Below are 12,365 nucleotides of genomic sequence, written 5' to 3' on the forward strand. Positions count from 1 at the left end.
TCACAGGAGCATGCCTGCACAATCTGCGTGCAACAGCGCCATCTACAGTCCCTCCACAAGACTACAACAATCACATGGCATTGTGAAGAACTAACCCGTGCAAAGCCAGGCTTTTATATGAGTGTTAAATGGTATTTCTGTTATTACCATGCATATATGGTGGTCGCTGGGTGGAGTTAAGGTTTAGCGTAACCTCAAAGTCATGTTAGGTTTAAAATGTTCTTTAGTTGGCACTAGAGAGGTCAGCTGGTTGCTCAAACTCAAGGCATCATGGTTGATGCGGTTAAGGGGCATCATGGCTGATGCAGTTAAATGGCTGATGTGGTTAAATGGCATCATGGCTGATGCGGTTAAGTGGCATCATGGCTGATGCGGTTGGGTTGCTCATGATTGGGTCGTGGTGCATGGTGCACGGGTACTGATTTCAGATTTCTTAAAAAAAAAAATAATAATAATAATAATAATAAAAATACATATATATATAGAATGTCCTCTTCGATCCTACTCGTGGTGCGGCACCGCACGGCGGTGGACATCGCTTTAGGTCACCGTTTAGGACTCCTGAGTTCAGGAATCAACAGGTGTTCTGTTGAAATAACAGAACACCCCCCCCCACCCGACATGCAAACACACTCCACCTCAGCAGACCTTTATTGCATCCTGCTCACTATCTACCTGAGAGAGTCTCTCTTTGTTTCGTGTGTGTGTAATCTTCAATCTCAATGTCTGTCATCTGCATGACTATGAATGGACAAACTATATTGTGTGTATAATGAATGTGCACGCACGCACGCACACACACACACACACACACACACACACACACACACACACACACACACACACACACACACACACACACACACACACACACACACACACACACACACACACACACACACACACACACACACACACACACACACACACACACACACACACACACACACACACACACACACACACACACACACACAGGTCGTGAATCAGGCTTTTCTCCTCGGAGACGAGTCAAGACTGGAAACGAGGCTACCTTAACCCTAAAACCCCCAAAAATAGCTGATCTACAAGCTCACAATGCGTCACATTCTTGGTGTGCGACAACGGCGCGCAGCTAAGAATAATTCAAAGCATCAAACCCAACCCCTGAACCTCACCTCTAAATGCCAAATCCCAACCCTAACCCCAAACCTTTCAGAATCTTTTTAGTAATTTTTTACTGTAACCATAAAACAACCATTTCCCCAGCAACAATCATATTTCAACCAGGATAATGGTCCTTACAATGGTCTATTTCTCATGTTCTACCTTACACGTGGGGCCCTTTTGCCCTCACAAGTACAGTAATACAAGTGTTTGCGTAACATCTGTTGCACAGCGTTCTGTGTGTCAGAGGACAGCTTTAATAGCGCCACTGCAGTCAGTGTGTGATGGATGAGCGGAGCGCGCCTCCCTCCTAATTGGTCCTTCATCAGTCCAGCTTGGAGGAGAAGGAATCCAATGGGACGTGGGGGACGGACGTTCGTCACCAGGAGAGAGAGAGAAGGACGGCGTGGGTGGGTCAGGAAGAAACTGTGGTGGTCTACAGGGGCCGATGGTGGGTGGCAATGGAGGAGAAATAAGTGGCAGTGTGTCCATACACAGGTCACGTTTTTTCTTTTCTCCCCCCATTCTGAATTCCTATAAACTGTGTTCCAAAAACAAATGAGCCCGGAGGCTTGACTCCAGTGTTGATTTCGTCGAATATAACTAAAGAATGTCTTCACTGACGAAAACTAAATAAAAACTAAGCTATGATGACTAAAACTATGACTAAATATATTGACAATTTCGTCAACAAATAAAAACTAGACTAAAATGTTAAGGACTAGAGGAGAAGAGATCCAGTGGTACTAAAGGCCTTTGCAGACAGGGTGCGATTTTTCGCACGGAAAAAACTGACTATATCATTTTTTAAATGAACACATGGTTCTCTATGACCTCACGCACACCGGCTCCGAATTTGCCGTGCGGCAAGTGGCTGCGGCGATGCGTTTTCTTTTTTCAATCGAACCCAGTTCGATGTCTGCGTCTTTTCACATGCAGTAAAAACTGATCGGACAATCGCACCCTGTCTGCAAATAAGACAAGTTATTTTAGGTTTGTTTGCGCTCGGGTGTTGCGCTCTGAAAACAGCCGATCTGCAAGCTCACAACGTGTCGCGCTGCGACGTGTTGTGAGCTTGTAGATCGACTATTTTCAGCATGCAACCAATGGGTAAAATCAGGTAAAATTACGGCACTGGCAAAACACAATTTAGCCGAATAAATAAACTGTAGATTTAGTCGACCATTATAATCTTATGATATTTAGTCGACTAAAACTAGACTAACATTAAAACATTTCAGGTGACTAAAATATGACTAAAACTAAATGGAATTTTATTCAAAAGACTATGATAATCAACACTGGTGGCAGTGGCGCAGAAATAAGGGGAAGTGTCCACAGAGAACGCCTTTTGAGCTGAGGAGCGCCGATCTACAAGCGCAGATCTACAAGCTCATGGCGTGGCATCGAGTGCCGCGCTATGAGCTTGTAGATCTGCTATTTCTGAAAAATCGTGAAAATGTGTGCAAATCTTTAAATCTTTCTTCTTTTAAGGCAAATCTTTGCTTCTACGGTGTCCCTGGCAGAGCATATTTTCAGGTGTGGGTCCGCGCCAGCCAAATACATATCAATGCGGGGGTCCTTGGCACGAAAAGGTTTGAGAAGCACTGCTCTACATTGACTAAATGTTGGGATACGGATACCGTAAGAAGTGGCTTGACAGAAAGCCAAACCTCCCCGGAGGATACCAGAGCATCCGGATGGAGAGAAACCCTATCATTGAAAGCCGATATATTATGCAGGGTCATTGTATGTTTTCACAGCCCTGCGGTTTGGTTGTTTTGCACACTGGGAAAGGGAGCCCGCTGCGTTCGCTGCGTTCCCCCGATTTCGTGAAACGTCCGAGAGAGGCTCACAGCGTAGAGTAATTCGATGACACGCATCTATCCGGGAGGAGGAATACAAATGCAAAAAGCCTTCGCTTGGTGAATATCTGAGCTGCGTGCGTGTGCGTGTGTGTGTGTGTGTGTGTGTGTGTGTGTGTGTGTGTGTGTGTGTGTTACTACACTTTTGAAGATCAAATGTACCCTCAAGTATAGTAGAATTTGAGCAGTATAGGGACATCTGTTGCACAGCGTTCTGTGTTTTAGAGCAGTGGTTCTCAACCAGTGGTCCAGGGACCACCGGTGGTCCTTGAGGGCGTTCCAGATGGTCCCAAGCTAAATGATGGAAGCATTGGTAACCAAATGGACCCTTATTAGAGCTTTAACTCTTACAATTAGGCTTACAATTAGGACACGTTTATGGTCGGGGCTAGTGTTAGGATTAGGCCTTTAGATGTTTAGGTTTATATAATAATAATACATCAGACTTATAGAGCGCTTTTCTTAGTACCCAAAGTCGCTTTACAAAACAGCTTAAAATAAACAATTTGATTTAGGAGCAAAAAAAATCAGTTAGGCTAAAAACATTAAGCTAAGACTAAGGAGGAGAAAGGGAGATTTGGTTTGAGTTAGGTGGGGAAGGCAAGTCTTAAACCCTATTAGGTTTAGTGGTTAGGGTTGGAGTTATTCCCGACTTATACTTAGTTGTGCATCTGTGTTGTGCACCGACAATAGCAGATCTACAAGCTCACGACATGTCCCAGCACAACGCGTTGTGAGCTTGTAGGTGTGCAAATTTCAGCTTTAGGGTTATGGTAAAAGAAAAAAAAGGCAAAATAATTGTAAAAATGACATTTATAAAATGTCCATCCTTAACACATTGAATGCCAATCGCGTAGATCTACGCGAACCTATTTAAAGCCGCAGCGTGCCAGTCGCGTAGATCTACGCGAACCGCCGATTCCCATGTTAATCGCCCAAGGTGCACTTTCCGAATTTTTTTGATCCATTTCCGCTTCCGGTTTTCGGTCGGAAACGGAATTATTCGGGTTCCGGTTTTTTCGATCGTATCCGCTTCCTGTCTGGGATCCTGTTTAAAACTCGATTTTCTCGGTTTGTTGTTTTTCTCCTCGCTGATCACTGTTTAGCGTGTATCGGCTGTAGCTTCAAGATGGCGGCTCGCATTTGGAAACTGTTTTCGCTGGACGTTTCTCACGGATCCGCTGTGTGTTTAGAACCAAATGAACGCGCACTTTTAACTTATTTAGCGAGGTCTGTGGCGACATGATAAAAACAAAAAAACAACAATAAAACGCTGGCACTGGTGAGTACATTATGAGATTAAACTCTGGCATGGAATGTGTTAATTGGTGATGTCCTCAAGTATAGCGTGTGCGCGCATGCATGCGCGTGCGTGTCTGTGTGTGTGTGTGTGTGTGTGTGTGTCTGTGTGTCTGTGTGTCTGTGTGTCTGTGTGTGTGTGTGTGTGTGTGTGTGTGTCTCTCTCTCTCTCTGTGTGTGGCCCGTGACAGTGTAGTTAAGAGGGAGAGGCCATCTAAACACGGATCAGGTGGCACTCAGCTCATCTCCCTGAGAGGAGGTGTCCATGCCAATGCGGCCGTGCCAGGGCAAACCCAATCTGCCACGGTTAACACAAACTAAACCCAACACACACGCACACACACACCCACACACGATTGTTTGTGAGGACCTGACATTGATTTCAATTGTCTACATTTGTTTCCCAACCTTTAATCAGAACCAACATAGCATGAAACTCACTCCGACCTTCATTCAAACCCAAGCCTACACCTTCATCTCTTTAAGCACTTATTGTATACTTCATAGTACGACGGTTCCACGCGAACATAAGACGCTCTACGAGCTTCACAGCGCGTCGCGATGCGAGCGATGTTTGTGAGATCTGCTCATTCAGCTATTCTGCCAGTAGTTAATCATGGCAAAGGCTTCATTAGTGAGCCAAATAGCACTTTAACCTTTTATACTTTGGCTATTCAAAAATAGCAGATCTACAAGCTCATAGCGCGGCATAGCGTGCCACGCTTCGAGCTTGTACATCTGCTATTTTTGAAAATATTTGAAAAATATCGAATATTTTTGATATAAAAATAGCAGATACAAGCTCATAGTGCGGCACAGGGTGCCACGCTATGAGCTTGTACATCTGCTATTTTTTGTAAATCGTGAAAATTTTTCCAAACATTTGAATATATTTTTTTAAGCGAATATTTGTAACTCAAATCTTTGCTTCTGGGGGTCCCTGGAACAAAATATTTTGAGATGGGGGTCCGCGGCCAAATACATATCATTTTGGGGGTCCTTGACATGAAAATGTTAGAGAACCACTGTAGTATATAACCACACACACACACACACACACACACACACACACACACACACACACACACACACACACACACACACACACACACACACACACACACACACACACACACACACACACACACACACACACACACACACACACACACACACACACACACACACACACACACACACACACACACACACACACACACGGGTGCTGCCAGCGAGGTGCTCTCAGCGCCTGGAGGACGGGCGGAGGATGACACCCGTTGGCACGGGGTCTAAAGGTGAGGCGGTAATCACACACCACACCAAGCCTCCTGACGCTCCCATGTCACCCTGCATGGCACCCGTCTGTCTGTCCGCTGCTCATGTGTCCCACATGTCCTCTGGCACACACTGTGTGTGTGTGTGTGTGTGTGTGTGTGTGTGTGTGTGTTAGTTAGAATTTGAGAAATAGATGTCGTTGTGAGGACCGTATTCCTGGTTCCTCGCAAGAAAAATGGTTGAAAAAAATACTTTTAGAGCAGTAGTGGAGTACACAGATATTTTAAGTAAAAGTAGCAATACCACAATATAAAGATACTCTGTTACAAGTAAAAGGCCTGTGTTCAAAATGTTACTTGAGTAAAAGTACAAAAGTAGTGGCGTCAAAATGTACTTAAAGTTGCAGACCTCTTCTGTTATGATTATCACTCGCACATTGTCTTTGTTTCTGCTCAAAATCAATAAAAGAGATTTGTCAAAAAAAGAAGTACTTAACTCATTCACTGCCACAATTATTGCTGGCCGCGTTTGCCCACTGCCAGAGATTTTTCATCGAAAAAAAAAAGTACTCAGGAGCCGAGATACAGAATTTTTAAGTTTTAAGTTAAAGGGGAAATCCACCCATTTTCAATATTTAACTATGTCATTAATATAGCATAAAGGAGTTGTGTGGAAATAAGAAAAAATTTAAAAAAAAATTAACATCGCAAAAAAATGTAACATTGCAAAAAAATTAACATTGCAAATTACACCATGATGAGTCATCACAGTGTAATTTGCAATGTTAATTTTTTTGCAATGTTACATTTTTTTGCAATGTTATTTTTTTTTTTAATTTTTTCTTATTTCCACACAACTCCTTTATGCTATATTAATGACATAGTTAAATATTGAAAATGGGTGGATTTCCCCTTTAACAAGGAAGTGGATGGGAGTCTAGATCTTTAAACAATCATATCTCCTTGGTCTTTGGGTCAAATTTGAAAAAGAAAAAAAAAAGAAAAAAAAAAAAAACGTCAGTGGCAGTGAATGAGTAGTACCAAAAGTAAAAGTACTAAAATGGTTGAAAATAGCAGATCTACAAGCTCACAACGTGTTGTGAACTTGTATATCGGCTATTTTCAAATAGCATATGTATAAAATAGGGCTAAAGTGGTTAATCTATGTTTTATAATATAATGGTTTATATCTGCAAAGCAACTAAAGTTTCAAATAATTCTAATGGGGTAAAAGTACAATATTTGCCTCTGAGATGTAGTGGAGTAGAAGTAAAAGTATTTATAATTAGAAATAATTGGAGATACTCCAAGTACCTCAATGTTTTACTTAAGTACAGTACTTGAGTAATTGTACTTAGTTACTTTACACCACTATTTTAGAGATAGGTTTACAATTAGAAAAATATTCAGATTGGGGTTGGGATTAGACATTTTAGAGGTTGTAGGTTTAGGGCGGTTGTGAGCGTGTAGATCTGCTATTTTTCGGCTTCAGGCTTACTGGTAAAAATGGCTAAATTGATTAAAAATGGCATTCATGAAATCTCTGTCCTAAAAGGTTGATGTCCTCACAAGTATAGTAATGCAACCCTGTGTGTGTGTGTGTGTGTGTGTGTGTGTGTGTGTGTGTGTGTGTGTGTGTGTGTGTGTGTGTGTGTGTGTGTGTGTGTGTGTGTGTGTGTGTGTGTGTGTGTGTGTGTGTGTGTGGGCGGGCGGGCGGGCGCGTGTGTGTGCTTTACACAGACAACGTGTGTGTGGCGAAAGAATGTAATCAAGCCACTTGGAGACATGATATGGTTGAGTAAAGAGGTAATTCGCCATAGCAGCACAGCAGTGGAACAAAAGAAAGCCACTAGGTATATACTGTAGTCTAAAACGTATTGTATTGGCGCTCAACTCACAAGACTTTGAATTAATGATTCTAAAACGTGCGATAACCCATTCAATCCGGGAACGCATCTTCTGTGTCATGTTAGATTTCTATGGCTATTCAAAAATAGCAGATCTACAAGCTCATGAGCTTGTAGATCTGCTTTTTTTTTTAAAGGAAATCGTGAAAATTTGTCGCAAATCTTTGAATAATAGGCCTATATGCTTTTTTAAAGCGGACATGTTTTACCCAAATCTTTACTTCTGGGGATTCTACAAATATCCAACATTGAAAAAAACATATACAATATAACTGGTTCTCAAACTTTTTTATGTCAAGGACCCCCAAAATTGTGTATCCCCCCCCCCCCCCCCCATCTCAAAATATTTTGTTCCAGGGACCCCCCAGAAGCAAAGATTTGATTAAAAATATATATATATATATATATTCAAGATTTGCAAAGATTTTTAAAAAATTTAAAAATTGCAGATCTACAAGCTCGTAGAGCTATGAGCTTTTAATGGGTCTTAATGGGTTAATCCCAAAAGGGAACAACATCCACACCACTTCACGGAAGAACTTTAAACGCTTCTTCGAAATGCAATTCTAAGAATGCCACCCGTCTTGTTTTGCATAATTGTGAATGTGTGTAGCCTCACTAGACCTGTAATCAGTAGCCTAAAGAATGCTGGACAGTGTTTCGTCGCTGTCGGCGCAGAAACCTCCCATCTCCATATTCTAACTTTGTGTTTTTTTTCTCGTAAATTAACGCCCCTACTTAATCATAAGACAACGTCACACAAAAGTAGCAGATCTACAAGCTCGCAACGTGGCGCGGTCTTGTGGATCTGCTTCTTATGGATTTTAATCCTGAAAAGACATGTGAGGTGTCCACCTCACGATTTGTACCTTTCACTGTTGGGAGCATACATGGCATGCACGCATGCATGGCATGCACGCACGCGCACACGCGCACACACACACACACGCGCACACACACACACACATCTTGCGCTGACTCTGTGGAGGTGACTACAGAATAGAGAGATAACTTTCCAATAATGTGCAGTGGTGGAAAAAGTACTCAAATATTTCACTTTAGTAAAAGTACCAATACTGCAATGTAGAAATACTTAATGTTACAAGTAAATGTGCGGAATTCAAAATGTACTTGAGTAAAAGTACAAACGTATTGGTATCCAAATGTACATAAAGTATCAAAAGTAAAAGTACTCGTTACGCAGAATGTGTTTCACAAGCATCCTTTGAAAATAGCAGATCTACAAGCTCACAATATGGCCATATATATATATTCAAAGATTTGCCCAAATTTTCATGATTTAAAAAAAAAATCTCATAAAACATTGCTCATAAAAAGCACGGCACCGGGTGCCACACTATGAGCTTGTAGATCTGCTATTTTGGAATAGCCAAAGTATAACATAATGGTTAAAGTGGTCAAAATGATTGTGACGCTAATTTAGTAACTAATTGTAACTCATTTAGCTGGGGACCCCCTGGTACACCCCTTTCTCTCCCCCCACGGACCCCACCTTGAGCACCACTGATATGCTGACTGTAGACTCACCAGGCGTGCGTGGGGGTTGCGGTGGTAGTAGAGCTCCTTGTACTGGTCCATCCAGACCTCGGCGGCCCGCACGCTGTTGGCCAGGGCCTTGCCCCGCGAGTACGGGGCCTTCTTGGGGAACACATGGCCCACGTGGGAGCAAGGGTGGACCTCCAGGGTGCCGCCACACTGCCAGATCTGGAATATTAATGATAATAATAATAATAAGCTTTATTCATCCCATTAAGACCTGTGAGGACCCGATTCTATAAATGCCTTCTAATATCAGTAGTTCTCACACTTTCAAAGATTTTTCTAAAATGTTCATAAATAGCAGATTTAACAGACGTTTTTGTTTTTAACTCTTTGACTGCCAGAGTATTTTCATAAAGTACTCCCCCAGTGCCAGCAATTTTCGTGTTTTTTTATTTTTATATTTTGAATTTTTCTCATGAAAATAATTTAAGGACACATAATTTAAAGACCCAGCACAAATCCGCCACTAGAGAGCAGCACATGACAGCTTGATCATGTCGTTGGGTCTCTCTCACCCTTCTTGATAGATTAGACAAGGAAAAACATGAAAACGGATGTGACGTCGTCCCAGATTGTTTTGATCGGCGAAAATTACGATGCGATACACGACGGCGATGACTGATCGTCACCCAGACCATATATTATAGAAGAGAACCTGTCCTTTTGTCCGTTATACCGTGTGAAAACCCGTTTATTTACCTATTTTGGACGAAAATGACTGGGGAAAAAAATCAAAAACCGGAAACGGAATCCAGGCCATGAAACCGGATGCAGATGTCCGTGAAGTAAGTGGAACTCGAGAATAACATTGAATATTAAGCAGCATAGCGCAATCAGAGATTAAACAATGAACGCGCGTCAAGCGCGTCGAACGCGTCGACGGCCAACTGGACAAAGTAGCACTTGACACGTTATCGCGTCGTCCGCAGTCAAAGAGTTAATGGAACATAGAATCAATACACATGATCACACAACAAGAAATACAGCAAAAAAGACACAGCAAACGCAGTAGGACACAATAGGTTAAAACATTTGGGGGATAAAGGCAGCTTTATAAAAGTGAGTTTTCAGGAGGGATTTGAACCGCGGCACAGACTCTGCAAGCCTGATCTCCACAGGGAGTGGACTCTCTCTCTCTCTTTTCACAGTGTTTCATGCAGGTGAATGTGGTTAGGGTAAGGCATAGTGTGTGGCTAGGGTTAAGGTTAGGTTTAGGCATAGTTTTTGTGAAGTTAAAGGTTAGTGTTATAGGCGCCACCTGGGCGACACACCAAAGAGGAGTCCCCCCACGGGCAGGGCATTCCAGAGTGTCACTTTTGTTTTTGGTCTGTGAATTTGTGATGACTAGGAGAGCTTTGTCCCAGGATCTCAAACTACGTGTTGGTACATTATGGCTCAAGTACTGTAGGTCGGAGATATAGGATGGGGGCCAGACCAGAGATGGCCTTAAATGTAATTCATAAAAAAAAAGAAAATCAATTCTAAACGAGATTGAGGGCCAATGCAAGGATGCCAGAACTAGTCAAATATGATCATACTTTTTTGGAGCCAGTCAGGACCTGGGCTGCAGCGTTCTGAATTCGACCCCCCCCACCCACCCAAAAAAAATAAACACCACAAGGATCTGGTCAGTCCCTCAGCCATGATTCAATCAGACAGTACAATGGACACCCTTTGTTGAGAGCGAGGACAAAAGCTGTCCCCACAAGTACATTGTCGCTGTCGCGAAACCTCGCATGTCCCAAACTGTTACTTTTCAGGATCTTCGCGCCGCGTTTCGAGCTTGTGGATCTGCTACTTTTGAAATTCAATCCTGAAAAGTAACAGTTTGGGACATGCGAGGTTTCCACCCGACATACGTTTTGCTGTGTGGGGGGGCGGGGGGGAAGAGAGAGGGAGAGAGGGAGAAAGAGAGAGAGATTGTTTTACTCCCTTGAGGAAATCGGAGGCTATTGGTAGAGAAAGGAGGGGTGGCAGCATTCTGAAGCATTTTTATTAGGATCGTTTGGCCAAACTTTCACTGACAAGCAGGTCATAATTCTTTCAGTGTGGGTTTAGGTTAAAATGCGAAGCAGATTGGACTGCACTTATTTTCTTTTTTTTGTTGCTTTCTCTCCTTCTGCGTTTACGGCTCTGTGCAAATAAATAGGCCGGGCATGTTTCACATCGCCGAGGAGGCCGTCGTTCACCCAGCCATAAATGTGTCACAGCAGTGTGTGTGTGTGTGTGTGTGTGTGTGTGCGTGTGCGTGTGCGTGTGCGTGTGCGTGTGTGTGTGTGTGTGTGTGTGTTTAGAGCGTCAGGGTGGGGTTTACACAAACACTCCTTGCAGGAGATGTGACACAGCACAGAGATAAGCATTATAAAAGCAAACACATTATGAATAAAGGCAACACCAATCCTGTACATGCAGTGACATTTGCGACACACACACACACACACACACGGTTTCTCACCCTGAAGGAGAACTCCAGGTTCTCTCCTCCCCAGACCTCCATGCCAGTATCGTATGTACCCAGGTAATGGAAGTAGTTTTTGCCCACAGCGAAAAGGCCGCCCGCCATAGTGGGGGATCTGTGAAACACACACACACACACACACACACACACACACACACACACACACACACACACACACACACACACACACACACACACACACACACACACACACACACACACACACACACACACACACACACACACACACACACACACACACACACACACACACACACACACACACACAGTCAATCTCCTGCATTGTATTGTCATACTGTTTTTGTTTTTTTTTGTTCAACCCTTTATGTTTAATAAAAAGGCAACGCTGTCAGTGCCAGCTCAGTGGCCTTGTGGCTAGAGTGTCCGCCCGGAGACTGGGAGGTTAACATGGTACCCGATGCCTCCCTGGTTGGCAACCAGCATCAAGTGTATAGGGTTTAGTCCCACAGAGAGCTGGCACAGAACACAAGACGTTGCTGCTGGCGTACCTTATACCTTGGTTGGTACCCAGCAGAGTTTTTTTTAATTTAGGCTCAAAGTTACCTAGTTAACCTTTAAGCAGTAAGATGTAACTTGAGCCGCACCCTATAACTCCTCTGAGGTGCAGCTTTAGCTTTCCACAACTGCCCTAGTTAACCCATTCAATCCCGGAACGCATCTGTGTCATTTTAGATTTGAGCCATAACCATTATTTTATACTTTGGCTATTCAAAAATAGATCTGAAAAATCTTGCATTTTGTGCAAATCTTTTTGTGCAAATCTTTGAATACATTTTAACTCAAATCTTTGCTTCTGGGGGTCCCTGGAACA

The 12,365-nt window shown here is 43.0% G+C and overlaps 1 protein-coding gene across 3 annotated transcripts in view; it reads right to left on the reverse strand.

The window, feature by feature from the left end:
- The window catches only part of galnt12 (UDP-N-acetyl-alpha-D-galactosamine:polypeptide N-acetylgalactosaminyltransferase 12), a 49,481-nt gene that overhangs the window by 17,582 nt on the left and 19,534 nt on the right, over positions 1–12,365 (reverse strand). For all 3 annotated transcript variants that reach the window (XR_013934103.1, XM_080443332.1, XM_080443331.1), the window contains exons 6-7: positions 11,510–11,627; positions 9,040–9,216 (exon numbers count right to left, since the gene is read on the reverse strand). Coding sequence is in view for 2 of the 3 variants with exons in the window: in XM_080443332.1 (XP_080299458.1) it covers positions 9,040–9,216; positions 11,510–11,627 (295 nt within the window). In the remaining variant the exon portion in view is untranslated. The remainder of the gene's footprint in view (positions 1–9,039; positions 9,217–11,509; positions 11,628–12,365) is intronic.

The sequence above is a fragment of the Gymnoscopelus braueri genome (genome assembly GCF_963280865.1).
Source record: "Gymnoscopelus braueri genome assembly, chromosome: 11".
Lineage (NCBI taxonomy): Eukaryota > Metazoa > Chordata > Actinopteri > Myctophiformes > Myctophidae > Gymnoscopelus > Gymnoscopelus braueri.